This window comes from Rutilus rutilus (assembly GCF_951802725.1).
Source record: "Rutilus rutilus genome assembly, chromosome: 7".
Classification (NCBI taxonomy): domain Eukaryota; kingdom Metazoa; phylum Chordata; class Actinopteri; order Cypriniformes; family Leuciscidae; genus Rutilus; species Rutilus rutilus.
This window is the reverse complement of record NC_140221.1, coordinates 12,691,737-12,709,905: the sequence shown is the minus strand read 5'-3', so window position 1 is coordinate 12,709,905 and position 18,169 is coordinate 12,691,737. Positions and strand designations below refer to the sequence as shown.

The following is an 18,169-nucleotide window of genomic DNA, read 5'->3' as shown; positions in this document are numbered from 1 at the left end:
AAATTCATCCACTCCCTACTCAAGATACCCTGGCAGCACTCACGGAAAGGTTTGGCCACCCTCACCAACTTGCTCCGAGCAAAAATGTGCCATTATGGATGCATCAGATATTTAGCTTGGAAACACTGTAGGCTTCTAACACTTTACTCTTCAAATCCAAACCCTAGTAGGATTCCATAAGACATTAGCAACTGAAGGAGACATTGGCTCGACTTTTGTCCAAACTCCCTCCAGAACAGAGTGTCCTTTCAGAGAATGTTTCCCAAATGGAACCCCATCAATCAAGGCGTGGCAAGCCGATAAAATGGTCATATAAACCCTGAGAGTGGTGGGGCATGTGCCTGCTGATAATTTATTCCTGCAGGAAGTCCAGAACTGAAGCTGTCCAGAATAGTTAACTAGATCTGCATTACCTGCAATGTACAACCACTTCTCCCTTCAAGCCTCCTCAAAAGTCTAAAATCAGATGCAACCCCCATCTTTCTTGGGAACCAGGAAGCCTGACTCGCTCTCTGGAAGGGGAACATTCTATAGCCCCTTTGACCAGAAGAGAGGTCTGAGGTCTGGCCTTTTTGGAGGCCGCTGAGAGCGGTGAGATGGTCCCCAGTCTAGACGAGGGGGAGAGAGACCTGCTACACTCTTGTTTTTGTGCCTCATGTCTTACAGATGGACCGGGGCAAGGCCAGCAGCCCTCCCCCCCCAGAATGCGGCAAGGAAGGAATTGCACAAATGTTTCTTCACCTCCCGAAACCTGCTGACAACTGGGTAACACTTTATAATAGCGTTCAGTTGTAAGTCATTTATAAGTGGTTAGTTAATGATTAACTAATCTTTTACAAAAACATTCATAAATGATTAGCAAGTGATATGCTAACATTTTATGTATGTTTTGTAAATTCCGTTACATGTCATTTACAAGTGATTAACTAATCATTTACGAAACATGAATATGCATTTATAAATGATTAATGAGTGATATGCTAATTATTTTATGTATGTTTTGTAGATTCAGTTATAAGTAATTTACAATTGATTAGTTAATGATTAACTAATCATTTACAAAACATGACTGTGTTTCATAAATGTTTAATAAATTAAGTAACTTTTTTTTTGTATGTTTTGCTCACATCAGGTGCACAGTGGTTAAAGACTCCATGTTTCAGAGAAGACAGTGGTCTATACCCTCACCAGTCAGCACTTACAATGCAGTACACACTACAGTGTTCAACACCCGTTATAGATGATGTGTAAACGCATGAATAAATCATTTACAACACTTTCTGAATCCCCTAATCTAAAGTGTAAACTATTCCTCACTTGTAAATGTGTTACACATCATTAGTAGATCTTTCTTACCTGTTACAAATGATCTATATGTGTATTCAAGGCATTTACAACACTTTCTGCACCCTCTAATTGCTACATACAAAAAAAAGTAACATGATTTATTAAACATTTATGAAAAGCATATTCATGTTTTGTAAATGATTAGTTAATCATTAACTAATCAATTGTAAATGACTTACAACTGAATAAAAAAATTTAAATAAAATAAAATTAACACATCACTTATTAATCATTTATGAACGCATAGTCATGTTTCGTAAATAATTAGTTAATCATTTACTAATCACTTGTAAATGACTTGTAATGGAATTTACAAAACATACATAAAATGTTAGTATATCCCTTGCTAATCATTTATGAATTTTTTGCAAACCGACAACTGTATTAACCGAGTCACCGAACAGGCCATAAGATGAGATCGGGGCATCAAGCAGGAACACTCTGTCCCTGTCTTTGGCCTCATTTACACTGTCAGTGAAATGTGGCCCAATTCCGATTTTTTTTCTCATATGTGGCACAGATTCTATGATGTTCTATGACCGTGTAAACAGGAAAAAAACGCATGCATTCGGATATTTCGAGATCGGTTTCAGGCCTCATTCATATGTGGAAATAAATTGGATATACAAATCAGATATGTGCCAAAGCGACTGTCATGTAAACAGGCAGATAGGATTTTCTGAGGCATTAGGCTATCAACCGCGGTTTAATGATGAGAGCAACCCCGACACGCATCTGCAAAGGGACGGATGGCCCGACAAAATGTTGTGTCGTCGTAGGAGAGGAATGTGGACAAACGTTGACACAACATATCAAAGGTCGGCTTGCTCAGCCAAAAAAATTGGACCCACTGCTCCTCGTTAAAGCCTGCCACAATATGGTCCCACGGTCCCACCAGTCCTGAGATCTCTCTCGCACACAATAACTGAAGCATATGCACAGGCTGCAATGATGGCCATTTTCCTCCTCCGCCTCAAAATCATTGTGATGTTTGGCAAATGTTGCATATATCACAAAGCTAGCATCAAGCATATTTCGTGTTCGTCCATCTGTGCAAGAGAATTTAACCCTTTAAGCATGCGCGATGTTTCAGATAGTATGGCAAGTGTAAACACATGAATCGGATGTGGGTCACATTTGAAAGAACGTGTAAACGGGTGGTCTAAAAAACTGGATGCAGGCAACAAATCAGAATAAGACATCAAGACCTGCAGTGTAAATGAGGCCTTTGATGCCTGTGAGGTTCAGCCACAGATGCCTCTCTGAGCTGACCAAAGCACCCATTGAATGATCAATAGCACAGGCCATTTGCCTAGTCTACAATGATGGTAAAAGTTTGAAGTTACACACACAAGTTACACACATATGTCACAGCTGGTCACACAAAAAGTGTGCAGCATTAAGTGCAGCTTTTGAAAGGGAACACCATACACTAGCAAGTACATGGGGTGGTGTGGCGCAATGGATAAGACACATGCCTTTGGTGTGTGTCTTTGGTGTCTCACGGGTCTCTCCCCTGTGAGAGACCCGGGTTCGAATCCACTGTGAGACACCAATGTGTCCCTGAGCAAGACACTTAACCCCTAGTTGCTCCAGAGGCGTGCGACCTCTGACATATATAGCAATTGTAAGTCGCTTTGGATAAAAGCGTCAGCTAAATGAATAAATGTAAATGTATTTCACTCAAAAGAGCTAACTGCAGAATGTACCTGGCGATATGTGAATTCCAGCAGAAATCCAGCAGATGACCTCACCCAATATTAAACTCTTTCTGATCTATCAGTGCTCAACAGATGGAACCAAGGACCATCATTCCTACTTAAGTCTGAATCAGCATGGCCTATCACTTCTCCCTTATTATCTCCTGACAACAAAACAAAAAAAGAGCAGCACAAAGGAATCTTCTGTGGCTTTATGACATAATTGGTTGTTCCTGACATTCCTGACCCTACCTAGTTAGTAGAGGCCACAGTTCAGGGTCTAAAAGATACAGGACCACCATCGGCAACAGACTACCAAACCACAGAATGGCATATCCTGCAGAAATCTAAATTAAATTTTTTTCCTGATGAGTTCCAATTGTTAAAGCTAGTAAGCCTGTACATTCCACTAGTTGACTTCTTGCTCTTTCGCCCCAAATTCGACCAATCTTGCCATCTTATCAAGTAGTGGCTGTTTATATCAAGCTGAAGGACTAGAGTTATCAGTTATACACCCTGTAGTCCTTGACACACATCCCTGGGTTACAAAGTTACTGATCCGAGACTATGATAGAAAACTCTGCCATCCAGGACCTAAGAGTCTTCAGAGAGATCAAAATAAACTTTTGGAGACTGAGAGAATGGGAGGCTATCTATAAACAACAACATCTGTGCAGGGACTGTCAAAAATGGAAAAACAAACCAGTTATTCCCAGATCTACAGTTGGTAGTCAACCAGAGGTGCTTTTCCCGTACAACGATGTAACTCGCTGGTACACTACCATAGTACGATGCATTGTTGAAGAAATCAACTAGCCAGTCAGGGGTGCGTTTCCCGAAAGCATCGTTGGCCAACTATGGTCGCAAGTTCCGTCGTTACCAATAGAGTTCAATGGACATTGCGATGAACTTGCGCACCCCAGGACTGTTTCCCAAAACCGTACTGTCGCAAATTGGTCGTTCAACCATGTTGGAAATGATGTCACGCAGGTGGTGGAGTAATAACTTTCTTTAATGAATCTGTTTGAGATCGAATTAATGCTAGATGTTTCGCTATAAATTACGAACATGGCATTTGTGGACTATTTCTCATCTTTCTCAGTTATTTTGCTTTATTTCCAGATTCAAGCATATTCAAGTTCAGTAATTTAACTTAAATGGCAATTAATAGGTCATTTTCATTGTCATTTAAGTGAAATTACTGAACTTATATACACGAGCTTGATAAAAAAATGACCATTCTAGAAGAAAATTTCAGATGGCACTTAGAGGCTTTTCCATCTGAACTCTTCATATATATATATATATATATATATATATATATATATATATATATATATATATATATATATATATATATATATATATATATATATATATATATAAACAATGAAAATGTAAAAGAACACTAAAATTAAAATCCCATCACACATTTCAATGTTTAAATAAAGTGTCGAGGCAGTTTATTTATTTAAAACAGGGTTGCATCGAGTATAGCGTTTATTCCCTTTGCGATGCAAAATGAGAATAATTCTTGCGATATTTTAAATTTGTATTGCCAAATAAATTGCAGCTATGCAGTGTACAATTAAAACACTACAAAATGAAAGTAGTACAAAGCAACATAACTAACATTAAGAACAGTCGTTTTTCTTTGCCTCTCTCACACTGGATCTTTTATTAGCAAGTTGTATTAGCAAGTCTCCCTCACTGTGCGCACCGGGTCTCTATTGAAATTAAATGTTTCAGGGTAGAAACACATCATACAGCTAATAATACTGTATATGTCGCTGCGTGTCATCCACACCAATTACAAAAAACAACTGTAACAAATTATTTAGCCTTTGTTGCCTAAAAGAAACAGAATGCCTTGTTGAATTCACCTTAAAATAAAAGCGATCTGTATCTGCTGCTCACTCGCATTCGTTTCTAGTTGGCATGAATGCGTTTCATCAACAATTCATGTTTAGATAATGCCTATAAGTAACTATAAAGTTTACTATATTCTTCTCCCTGTTCACCGGCCTCTTACTTTAATGTACAGCGGGGGAAATAAGTATTGAACACGTCATCATTTTTCTCAGTAAATATATTTCCAAAGGTGCTATTGACATGAAATTTTCACCAGATGTTGGTAACAACCCAAGTAAGCCATACATACAAAGAAACAAACAAAAATAAGTTCAGAAATTAAGTTATGTGTAATAATGTGAAATGACACAGGGAAAAAGTATTGAACACATGAAGAAAGGGATGTGCAAAAAGGCATGGAAAGCCAAGACAACTGCTGAAAACTTACAGTAATTAAAAAGCAAACAGCTGGTTCAGTCCCAAATGATGGCCTACAAAAAGGTCTCATTGCCAAGGTGTCACACAAGACACATCTCATGATGGGTAAAAGCAAAGAGCTGTCTCAAGACCTTCACAACCTAATTGTTGCAAAACATAAGGATGGCATTGGTTATAGGCGCCATTCTAAGCTTCTGAATGGTCCAGTGAGCACTTTTGGGGCCATAATATGGAAGTGGAAAGACAATAATTTCACCATAAATTTGCCTCGACCAGTGCTCCTCGCAAGATTTCTGATAGAGGAGTGAAAAGAATAATCAGAAGAGTTGACAATATGAAATTGTTCATATTTAGAAATAAAAGCGCTACATCTGTAATACAGCGCTATTTTGGCTGTGGTGAATCAGGTGCCAAGCATGACGCATCACCATGGAAACATGGGGGGGTATCGCGATGCCGGCTCAACATCGTGATGTCTGTCAGCCATCGCGATGGACAATTTGGTCTATCGGCACAACCCTAGTGTAAATAAATCCAAATCGTTGAACGCTAATTCAATGCCAGAATAAAACCCGATTTTAGAATAATGCGTAGCGCCACTCGGCCTGGTGTGCCAAAAAACACAATTATAAACTTCAATATTTTATTCAAAACAATCTCAAAACGCTTTGTGACATTTTGGAAAGCCATGCATGCATTAAAGCCAGATCGTAACTGAAATGTTAGGCTATCTCTCATTACAGGAGCAGAAGCGCTGGTTCTGATTTTAGTGTTTGTTGTTTAAACGTGTGTTGCAAATCTTTAGGTTATAAATTTTATGTGGTCTATCGGTGAAGTAGCATTGATTACTGTTGGGGGGTGGGAAACAAAAGCAGGGATATTTAGACCGTCCCCCCGGCAAATCGCTTACAACCATGTTTTTAAAAACTCTTTCTGTGGAACCCCATTAAGTTTGTTCTTTTCTTTTTTAAAACAGAACTGCTTTTATATTGTTGTCATCTCTATATTTAACTTTTGATTCTATTTTTCTGTTCTTAAACTTTGTTCTATTCTGAACAAAGAATAGAAAAGAATAGTTCTATTCTTGTGCTGTTTTTAAAAAAAAATAAACAGAGATATATAATAGTTCACTGTTCATACAAAAAAAAAGTCTATATGTATACTATGTAGACTATATGATCGTTTGTTTTACATTAACCAAATTTTATTTATTTATTTAATAATAAAATTACTACTTTATAACATGCAGTTTCAATTCTACCAAATTTTTGTTTGTTTCATTATTGCACAGCAAATGTCAATAGTTTGTTGTTGTAGGCTTATTTGGAAATTACCGTAGTTGTAGTATTTCATCCTTAATGTTAATTGACATTAGCCCCACACTTACATTTCAAAATGCAGTAATTGCTGCTATTTTGCAAAATGTCATTTTGCACCACCTGGCGGTCATTCCGCGATCGACTTTGAAATGCGACTGGTTCATTTTAAAGCCATCACGGCACGCGCGGCAATAATCTTGTTGACTACCAACTCTATGTGGAGAGTTTCAAGATGCCATTGCATCATTCACTCAGATCCAGCAACATTTAGTTACTGGAGCCCCACACTTTGGAGGTGTCTGGGAATAAGTGATTGGGTCGGTGAAAAACGCTCTTGGCACCACAGTCAGCTCCCACGTTGTAACAGAGGAAGTTCTCCAGACAGTCCTCATTGAAGTAATGTAGCTGACCTTGACCCTGTTACACCAAATTATCTGCTTATGGGGCAGCTCACTACCCCTAGTAGTTTATCCTGCTACAAAGCTTATGCGTCAATGGAGGTGGAGGCAGAGTCAAGTTCTGGCCGATCAGTTCTTCATCCATCACTAACTGCCTACACAACAGACCCACAACAAGTGGCACACAGGTGCCAGTGGCATTTCTACCATGGAAACGTGGTAATTCTCATTGATCCACAACTATTACAAGCATTTTGGTTGGCATGCAAAGTTGTGAAGACCTTCCCAGGTTCTGATGGCCATATCAGAGCTGCCGAGATTAAGGTTAAGGATAACCTATGTTAGCCCCCTCAGACTGATTAATTCTATAAAGTACCAATATGTATAGCATATTTGTTAAAGTCTCCCTGTAGTCAATTTTATCCCTTAAAACTCACCTTTGATCACCAAAATGAAATATTTAATTTCTATTAATATTTAAATATTTATAGACATGCACCGATATGAAATGTCTCAGCCGATACCGATAGTCGATTATTCAGAATGATATTGGCCGATGCAGATAGTTTGGTTTTTCTTGTGGCAAAAAAAATCTCTCCCAAATAATGCTGCAAACTATAAAGAGAACCCTCTCATTTGGTACACTATAATATTAGAGGTTAAAATTAACTACAGAGCTATTATATTCAACTGCTATTTATTTCCAGATATAATATTTACACTCAAATAAATACACTCAAATAAAACCTGAAATGTTTGTATACAACTCAGTTACACAAACATACATATATAAATATATAATTAACGGTAAATAAGCTTAGTAAAAAAGACTCACGCTGCTGCTTGAACTGAGGCGCAACAGCGATCTGTCACGTCACATTTAAGAGCGTCAAAACAGCATTTATTGTTTGAATTTCATGATAAAATGGACAGAATTTGAAAGATGACTCACGCAGAGAGAGTTCACACTGCTGTTCCGCATGACCCATACGGCCAGACTCTTGGATAACAATGGGGAAGCGTGCCCTACCAGAGGAGAGGAACGCTGCAGAGCCCACATCCTGCCCGTAGGGAGGTATCATGTGGGAGTTACACATATGGACCGGCCGACAGGGCAGTACAACATATGGAGTGTCACTGGGGTGGCTCCAGCCTGAGTAGGGGGAGACAACACCGGTCAGTGACGGCAGAGCAGACTCTGCCAAAGGGAAAGACTGAGTCTGAGCCTGGTCTGAGGTCCTGAGGCTATGTGTTCTGTCTACGTATAGGCGCAGAGTGCAAACCAGACAGAGTGGTAGGAACCTTGGGCACATATCCAGGCTGTGGTCTCAGGATAACATGAGAGTAGGCCACCCTGGTGGTTGATAGGCCACCCAGTGCTGTCCCTACGGACATCTGATCGCCATGCTTGCCTCGTAGCGGCGATTTGAAGCGGCCCAGCGCAAGACGTACTGTTACTAACACGAGGCAGTTGATGTGCCAATGCAGTTGAGGCCTCATCCACAGTCCTGAAGCTACATGCCCATTGTACGTGGACCCCAGCCAGTGGCAGAGGCATCCGTGTGTTATGAAGCTAACACACTGGCAGGACGCGGTGTCTTGTTACAGGACACACACTGAAACTGATAAGAGCTTTACGATCCAAAGGAATGTCCAGAGAGCTGTGAATCTCACTTAAATTCTGGCAGAGGAGGAGAAATAAACCCTGTAATCCTATATATTCTATATATAACCACTTGAGAAATGTGTAAACATGTATCTAATTTTCCCACCTCATGATTTTCTTTTATGTGGTGTGGCTTTTGTATTCTTATAAACTCTATTGGGTTAATGTTTCAGACTTCGCATATTATGGTTAACCAAAATCATATGTGTGGCATGTTTGATCTCTAAAAAATCCAATCTTCGTCTCCGATTTGTAAATCTGCATAACATTTTGCTAACTTTGTGACGCATTAGTATTATAAGCATCTTAAAGATTCTTGTGTTAAACATCCAATCAGATTACATGTTCAAAGACAATGGTCGTAAAAGAATTTCCCTACAAAGGAAAATCCTCTCATTGGCTCTTGCACCTCCAGAAGGTGTTACTTCTTCACACTTTAAAAACCCAAGATCAGCTTTTAGCTATCTCTCTCTTACTCCTGTACTGGAATGCTGATGTGAAGAAGATGCTGAACTAGAAGTTTCTAAGGACCCACCAAGCTTGTGCCAGGCTGCGGCCTTGTCTTTACATTCACCAAAGATACTCTGGAAACCACTGGTTCTCTCTCATCAAGACCACATCAGCAAAGATCAACTGGAGCCTCAACAAATTGCATCAGGACAGTTTAATTCAAATGGGCGAGACATGCAAGTATCAAACTTAGTCTCATTATTTGATACATTAAGTATCCATACCCCTTTTAAAGAAGGGCGTATTAGAACTAAACTGATGGTTTGCTCAAGGCTGTTGATCTGCTGAATTTCAAACAATGCTATAATTTCTTGCCTTCCTGTATTCTGCTTCAGCTCTCTTTCCCTTGGTAAACTGTATGCATGTATGTGTATGTTAGAGTAGTTTAAGTGTTTAGACTAGTTAATAAAATCTTGTTCATGTCACACGTAAAGTTGTCCGTGTCTCCAGCTCATAACTGGAGTCACTAATCATATAGATTTTTGCTACTGCTCTTAGTAGTACTGTAAATTAAGAAAGACATTTCCCATGCCCCGGAAATGTACATTCCTTAGAGTTTAATTAATCCTGAGTGTTCATGGGACAAACAGGTTAACTGATTGTAATATTAATTTACGACATTAAGTTAATTATATTAACTGATCCAAATATTCATAATCAATTATAACCAGTTATTATTGATTATTAATATTTCATAGAGCTAATTTGCTACAACATTAAAGTACATGTCCTTCAGCTCGATAGCTGCAAACCAATCTTGGGGGACGAATGCACCTGAAGATGTGCTTCTGCGTTTTCATCTTGAACAGCAGCCTGTGAAGCCACCACATTTCTTGGTTACAATGAAGTACGGGCTGTAGAAGCCAGTCTTCATATCGGCTGGAGGGACCGGCTCTATCGCGTCCTTTACCAGTAGGACTGTGATCTCCGCTCTCAAGATGGGGGCAGCCTCCTTCACGACTGAGGTGAAGTGGACACCCCTGAACTTGGGGGGACACCAGGCGAAATTAATCCCATAGCCGAGTGGCTCTTGGGACCCTGTTAGAAACTGCACTTTTAATGAGGTTTTGGGAATAGAAAGAAAAGGAAACAAAAGATTCAACGCCCGGCTCTCTTCCAGGGGAGGGAGTGGTGCGGTCACCATCTCCCGAAGAGCAGGGTCGTTTGCACCTCCCCTTGCCTCCTGGTTTGGCAGCGGGCTGGACGGGCTGGGCCGACTTCCTGCGGCTGGCTCCATGCTGTGGCCTCGGTGAAGGCTGCTGCTGTGGCCCAGCGAGAGCGGAGGATGCCACAGGAGGACGGCCTCGGCGACGAGCAGGTGGAGGATCTGCAGCCGGCGGACGGGTGGAGGCAGCAGCAGTCCGCCGGGGCAGGAAGTGTCGAATCGCCTCCGTCTGCTTCTGGGCAGCCAAGAACTTTTCGGCGGCCCGAGATTACAGCACAGCGCAGCCGCAGTCGAGGCAGCGCAGCTGAGTCTTCATCCCCAGAAGACTGTAGCTCCCCCTCCGATGCTGCGATTGACATCTGATCGTCAGCGGCAGCCCCGAAGGAAACGGCTGGTCGTCCATGCGAAGGACCAGCGCTCCACAATAAATAAACTACAGCCAATCCAAAACGCAGCAGCTAGAGTTCTTACTAGAAACGGGAAATATGACCATATTAGCCCGATTCTATCAACACTGCATTGGCTCCCTATTAAACATCGTATAAATTTTAAAATATTGCTGATTACTTACAAAGAACTAAATGGTTTAGCTCCTTAGTACTTGAGCGAACTCTTAACGCATTATAGTCCTTCATGTCTATTGCGATCTCAAAATTCCGGCCAGTTGATAATACCTAGACTATCAAAATTGACTGCTGGCGGTAGATCCTTTTTCTATTTAGCACCAAAACTCTGGAACAGTCTTCCTAACATTGTCCGGGAAGCAGACACACTCTGTCAGTTCCAATCTAGACTAAAAACACATCTCTTTGACCTACCATACACATAACACATAACACATTATAAACTTCTATAATTCAATGTTAGGCTGCATACATTAGGTCAGCCGGAACCGGGAACACTCCCCATAAATCCTGATGTACTCGTTACATCATAAGAAGAATTGCGTCTACGCTAATATTAGTCTCTCTGTTTATCCCGAGGTTAACCGGAGTCCGCCGGATCCAGGCCGTATCTAGACCTAATGAAGGACCGATAAAACGTTGTCAAAATAGTTCCGGTTCACATGGCTACTCGGAAGCGATTAATAATTCTGTATTATAATTTTTTAAGGCCAGACAAGTAATTTGTTTAGGTCAATTTGTAAAGAAAGAGTACACGCCTGCACACATATATATTCAAACGCGCATACCTATAGACTAAACATGTAATACGCCATGTGCACATGTGCACGCCGTCAGCGTTTTCACAGGTTTGCGTTTTTAAAGATTGTGCAGAGATCAAAAAAAAAAAAAAAAAAAAATATATATATATATATATTTTTTTTTTTCCTGTTAGAACGGTGTCGTGTAAGCGGCCCCTAAGTTGATAACTAATGATCTTTGCAACAGAAGTGAATTGATCAAAACTAACTTTAGCTGGACAATGACTTTATTCTAGAGCTGCTGTAAAGCCAAAACAATCTCTGTTACTTTAATTTCCTATTATCACTGTAAAGCTGCTTTGAAAGTCCATATTGTTAGAAGCGCTATATAAATGAAGGTGACTTCACTTGACTTAATTTGAACACTCTAGTCTAGAGGGTGGACTCAAACAAACTCTGAGGAGAGTTCATTTAACACTGTTTTTTTTTTTTTTTGCTGTGGAGTAATATCTCTGGGTGGTGATTTAAATTGTTATTTGTTTACATTTGTGTATATATTTGAGTTATGTGCAGTTTCTTATATCCACCGTTTCTGTCTGTATTAACACATTATAATGCCGTCCATCATATCTAACGTCATGTGCGCACCTCTCAACGAGGTTTACTGCCTATGTGAATGTTATTTATTTAACTGTATCTCTAATATATTTGGTATTGTCTGCTATTTTCAGCCACTCACTGTTACCACTCAAAACTGAATCAACAGTAAACTCGAAACTCTGGTTCAACTGAGTCTTGTGTGTTCCCTTATCGGTCGGTCACTCTCCACGTATGTCGTGACCGACTGATAGGAATCTTGCAAGAGAGGCCAATCTACTTCGAGTGAAACTAAAACGAGCCAATGCATATTGGCGTGCAATCATTTGCATCAGCTGTTCAGCCACGCAGCGCGGGTATATTATGAGCAGCAGTATTTCTGGTTGCGGTTGTTTCCTGTCCTCACTGACGGCCACGAACATTATCTTACATGCCTGGGAAACATGTGAGACTGTTTTCGAGGGTGGTTCATGTTTTCGCAAGGGGATATCACCACGTCGGCATGCCGGTCAACTCTTCTTTCTTCGGAAAGCTTGAGTCCCCTCTGTTGTTGGCCAGCCGCTGCTTGTGTGTAAAAGCATAGCTGCAGGTCTGCTCGACACTCTGGGAGACCGAGGAGATCAGAGAGAGCTTCAGCCGGGCAAAACCTGACGGGTCTCTCGCTCCTCAGCGTGTCGTGTGCCGTCGAGCTGGCGGGCTGCAGTGCGGGTTGTCACGGCAACCCAGCTCTTGCTCGGCGCTCTAGGTGCACGGTCTCCTTGGGTTATCGCGGAACAACAGTGACAGATACACTCTGTGTAAGCCCTCTCCTATCATCCTTCCAGGCAAGAAGGTGTAGAGGCTTGCTCAGGGCGCTGGATGGGGTGCAGCAGCTGTGGCGCTTTGATAGGGATTCCTATCAGTCGGTCACGACGTACGTGGGAGGGAACGGAGACATACGTCCCTTCGCCACATCTGCTGCGACCCACCGGGGCAGCCAGCTCACCGGCTCGGCTCCTCAGCAAAAAACTGAAGTGCAATCGCACCTTCTGCTCATTATATACTGTACCTGCGCTGCGTGGCTGAACAGCTGATGCAAATGATTGGCCGCAAATATGCATTGGCTCATTTTAGTTTCACTCGAAGTAGATTGGCCTCTCTAGCGAGATTCCTATCAGTCGGTCACGACGTACTTCGTCGTTCCCTCCCTCAGGGAACGAGGGTTACCATATGTAATCGAGACATTCTTGCCAAAACACCAGTGCAGATACAAATTCACCTGTTCCAGCACAAATACAGTCATACCTAATTCTCAACAAGAGAGAAAGCGTTTAGGATATCCTTTATTGAGACTTATTTAGATGTAAGTTCTCTACTGTTGCCCAGTACCTTCAATGGAGAATATTTTTTCCCTTAGCTGGTTTAGTATCGTAGTGAGAGCACTGAAACTCTCAGTCTCAAACACAAACTGAGGAGACGAAGCGATCACCTCCAGCTCAGGATAAGAATACTCCTTACCAACCTGTCAAAAAACAAAAGTATTTTATTAATTAAAAATAAGATACCCAGCATTTATGGAATATAATGATCTTCTGTCATGCTTTTAATAATTTTTACCTGTCTCGTTCTTATTTTACTTTGTCTATTTTATGTACAGCACTTTGGTAACCAAAGTTGAAATGTGCTTTATAAATAAACTGAATAAATATTTTTTCAATAGCATTTACACAGTCAATACTGTAAATTACTGTAAAATGGCCAGATTGATTTTCCGGAAAATACACCATATCTTCCATTAAAATAATTCATCATAATGATAATTTACTGAATTTTTACTGGTAATATTAAAACTTCTCATCATGGAAAATTGAGAGAACCGATTTAATGTTATTTCTCAAAAGGTCCTGTCGTGGAAAGTCGTCCTGTCGTCCAATAGAGGAGTTCTGTGCTAACTGTGCTAACCGCACAATAGAGTTTAAACTTTATTTAACCTAGAATATTCCTTTAACTTTATTTCATGATTCATGTTTACCCCAATGGCAAATCGTGTGATGTCTCGTTCATTGGCTTTCAGGATTACATTCTTAAATTCCTCTTTGGGGTCATTTGATTTTCCATCAGTGATCACCAGCAATAACTTCTGAGAGTTGCTTCGCATTCCCACCTTCTCAGAAAACATCTCTTCACTAAGGGGGAATGAGAGAGCAATAAACAGCAACTGTTTGGCTTCATATCATAGCAGAACCCATGTATATTACAATTATGGCAACACTCACAGTACAAAACATATTGCAGAAGGTGTGTATGTATCTCCCTGTGCCTGGGTCACATCTTTCATTAGTTGGTCAGGGTCTCGATTCACTGCAAAGTTCTCAAAATGAAAGACAGCTGACACTCTGGTGGAGAACTTGGCCACTGCCACCTGAGACACAGAAACAATATGAATATGACACCATAGTAATATAAAAAATAAAGGCTGGAATTTTTTGTCATTAAATATTTTTATTCAAACTACATGACTTAAAGGAACACTCCACCGTTTTTTCATATTAAAGGGGTGGTTTACTGCCTTTTTTCTTTGCTTGATTGTGTTTATGGGCTGCAATATAACATGTCTTCGTGTTTCGTTTGTTAAAAAACGCCTTATTTTTCATAAATTTCACCTTTATTGTAAGCCGCTTCCTCCTCTGTCATTTGAACGACCGGTTGACTTCCTGAGTCTATGAAACCACTCCCTCAGAAAGAGGCAATGAGCTCAGATTGGTTAGTTCGGCCGGTGTGTTGTAATTGGCTAAACTGCGTCCGGAATCTTCACGCCCATTATTACCTTTACTGGCGACAGTTACATGTGCTCCGGACCCGGTCAAATGTAATGGTGTCAATATTGCCTCATCAGTTTGAGCCAGAATCAGACCCAGAGAGCGGTGATAAAGAGAGTCAAGCAGAACCTCCGCAAACACGGCTCTTACTAAACGTTTCTGAATGGTAAATTTTTTTTATTATTATTATTTTCTCAAAGAATTTCCATACGCTGTTACTTGAAAATGCTACTGTTTGTTAGCTTTTGAGATACGGTTTCCCCCTGATTAAACATTTAATATAACTGAATACATGACTGAGTAATACCGTTTTTTAAAGATATTGTTTTATTGATAGAATGAACAACCGTTTAACTATTCACAAAACTTACCGGTAGTTTACTCAGTTTGTCGTTTTCTTACATGATAACAGCAGCTGAAGTTTGCTGTTGCGATAATTTTTTGAAGTTTGTACACATTTCTTATACACACAAAATAACATCGAACTAACTAGCTACTATAACCAAACAGCTTTGGCATTGGTTTGCGTTCTTGATCAAATAAAAAAATTACGTCATAAAGTATACATGGAAAATACTTTTACAAAATTTGTACATATTACAAATTCGGATCCAAAATGTTTGTACGCATCTGTCATATACTAAAGCCAGCGCTGTCATTTTTTTACATCCTTGATAAAACTAAAACATTACGTCTTAAATTATACAGGCAAATACATTTAAAATGATTAAATCTTACTTGCAGGTTGTGGCCCAACAACTGCTGCCTCTGGTTTTATAGCTGTAACTGCTTCATGTTGGAGTAATAGTTTCTTGTTGAATCCGACATTGAACTCGTGTAGATTCTGGAAGCTGTCTTCCGTAAAATGCGCAGCACAGAGAGCTAAACTACGATTGTAATTGTCAGGAACATAATCAAACTTAAATTTTAACCATTGTTGACGAACTACAGCGTCTGTAGGAAGCCTGAACACAGAAGACCTGACAGCTACAGCTCTCCACTATAACTCCTCCTCTTCGACAGCAGAACATGTTCCGGAGGGAGGGTTGATGTAAATGTATGGGTTAGTTACATATAAAACCCGGGAAGTATCTCGTTGTAGTCCCATTCGAGTCGTTTTTGTAGGCATTAAACTTCCTGATTTTTAAAAGACAATATCTCCGCTTACGTTGAACTTTCAGCGCAGCAACTTTGCAGATACTGTTCATGCACCAACAGCAACATTACACAGTATTTAAAATGAAAAAAGTGAAATAGCAATCAACCACCCCTTTAAACTATGTTATTCCCTTAACTAAGACGAGTTGATACATACCTCTCTCGTCGGGTAAAAAGGATAACTATAATGTATGGCGGAATAGCACTTGGGAGCACTTCGACTCGGCGCAGTAATATCATCACTCCTGAAAATCGTAGCAGCACGCATCACACACATGACCAGCGTCGGCCAATAGTGAGCCTACGTGGTGACGTGTAACACAGACGCGCTGCGCAAAAACACTACGTAAACTAACTCGAGGCCCAGATAGAAGGAAATGAATAGTGGAATAAAGTCGTTATTTTTGTTGTTTTTTTGCGCACAAAAAGTATTCTCGTCGCTTGATATACTTAAGATTGAGCCACTGTAGTCACTTGGACTATATTAACGATCTCTTTAATACATTTTCTGGGCCAGCAAGTTTCGGTCACCTAGAAGTCTATGGAGGAGTGAGCCAGCTCTCAGATTTCATCAAAAATATCTTAATTTGTGTTCCGAAGATGAACGAAGGTCTTACGGGGTTGGAACAACATGAGGGTGAGTAATTACTGACAGAATTTTCATTTTTGGGTGAACTAACCCTTTAAGCAGCAAAAGAGACACGGTTCCACAGGTGGCGAAGTTAACCTAGTACACTACTGGCTGATGTGGCGATGGCGGCGCGCACAGTCGCAGCGGCCAGGAGCACTCACAACGGGCATGGTTTTTTTAGTTTTTTGGTGGTACTGTGTATCACGTCGCACATTTTCAGTATAGCGGCACTTCAGTACAGCCGCTCTGAACTCTTGCACTTGAGTACTGGAGTACACTACCTGTTAACCGAGTACCTCATTCCTCTTGAGATCACCAGACCATCTACCGGGCCCCCCGCAGGAGCAGGCCGGCGAAGGAGGCGCAGTGAGCGGCGGCGGAAGAGAGGTAAACGGGCTGGCGTATGGGCTAGGCTAAAGGCTAATCCGTTCAAACCACCGCTTCCTACAATATTTCTCTCAAACGCCCGGTCGATCCGCAGCAAGATGGATGAGATCCGGTTACATATAGCAGCAAAGAGGATTATTTACAACTGTTGCTGCATGATTTTTACCGAAACCTGGCTGAACAGCACCACTCCGGACGCTGCTATCGAGCTAGCGGGACGTACCACTTACCGAGCCGACAGGACCGCCAATTCTGGTAAGAAGATCGGCGGGGGACTTTGCATATACATTAACAACTTTTGGTGCACAAATGTTACTATCGTGAATAGATTGTGCAGCCCGGAGGTGGAACTTATGCTACTGAAGTGCAGGCCGTTTTATCTCCCGAGGGAATTCACTGCTGTTTACATCTGTGCTGTTTACATTCCACCGGACGCTAATGCTAAGCTAGCGCTTGCACAGGTTTACAACAGCATTAATAACAGCTTGGTAGCACACCCGGACAGTGTTTTTGTTGCCGCTGGGGATTTTAACCATGCTGACTTAAAAACTGTTCTTCATAAATTCCATCGCAATGTGAAATGTGCTACTAGGGGAGATAAAACGCTGGACCAGGTGTATACTAATGTAGCAGAAGCATACAGGGCCCAGGCTTACCCTCACCTGGGTCTGTCAGACCATCTCTCCTTGCTGCTACACCCACGGTATACACCCAAGATCAAGAGCGCTGGGATTACAACCAAAACCGTGAGAATGTGGCCAGAGGACGCCATCCCTATGTTACAGGACTGTTTCCACCACACAGATTGGGATGTGTTCAAGGGGCAGGGCACGGATACTCGTGAATCGTTGGATGAATATACCACCACTGTCCTGAGTTACATTAACTTCTGTGTGGATAATGTTACGTCTTGGAAACATTTCCGTGTGTATCTCAACAGGAAACCTTGGATGACACATGGTGTTGAACATCTGATCCGAGCTAGGGACAGAGCGCTGGGTTCTAGGGACCCTGATGTATACAGCAGAGCCAGGGCTGCACTAAGGAAAGGAGTCAATAC

The 18,169-nt window shown here is 41.1% G+C and overlaps 1 protein-coding gene across 2 annotated transcripts in view; it reads right to left on the bottom strand.

Annotated features, from left to right (window-relative positions):
- Window positions 1-18,169, bottom strand: part of LOC311294160 (integrin alpha-X-like) — a 190,903-nt gene that overhangs the window by 133,855 nt on the left and 38,879 nt on the right. For both annotated transcript variants that reach the window (XM_084414877.1, XM_084414876.1), the window contains exons 7-9: window positions 14,391-14,536; window positions 14,147-14,300; window positions 13,504-13,636 (exon numbers count right to left, since the gene is read on the bottom strand). In XM_084414877.1, coding sequence (XP_084271003.1) covers window positions 13,504-13,636; window positions 14,147-14,300; window positions 14,391-14,536 — 433 coding nt within the window. The remainder of the gene's footprint in view (window positions 1-13,503; window positions 13,637-14,146; window positions 14,301-14,390; window positions 14,537-18,169) is intronic.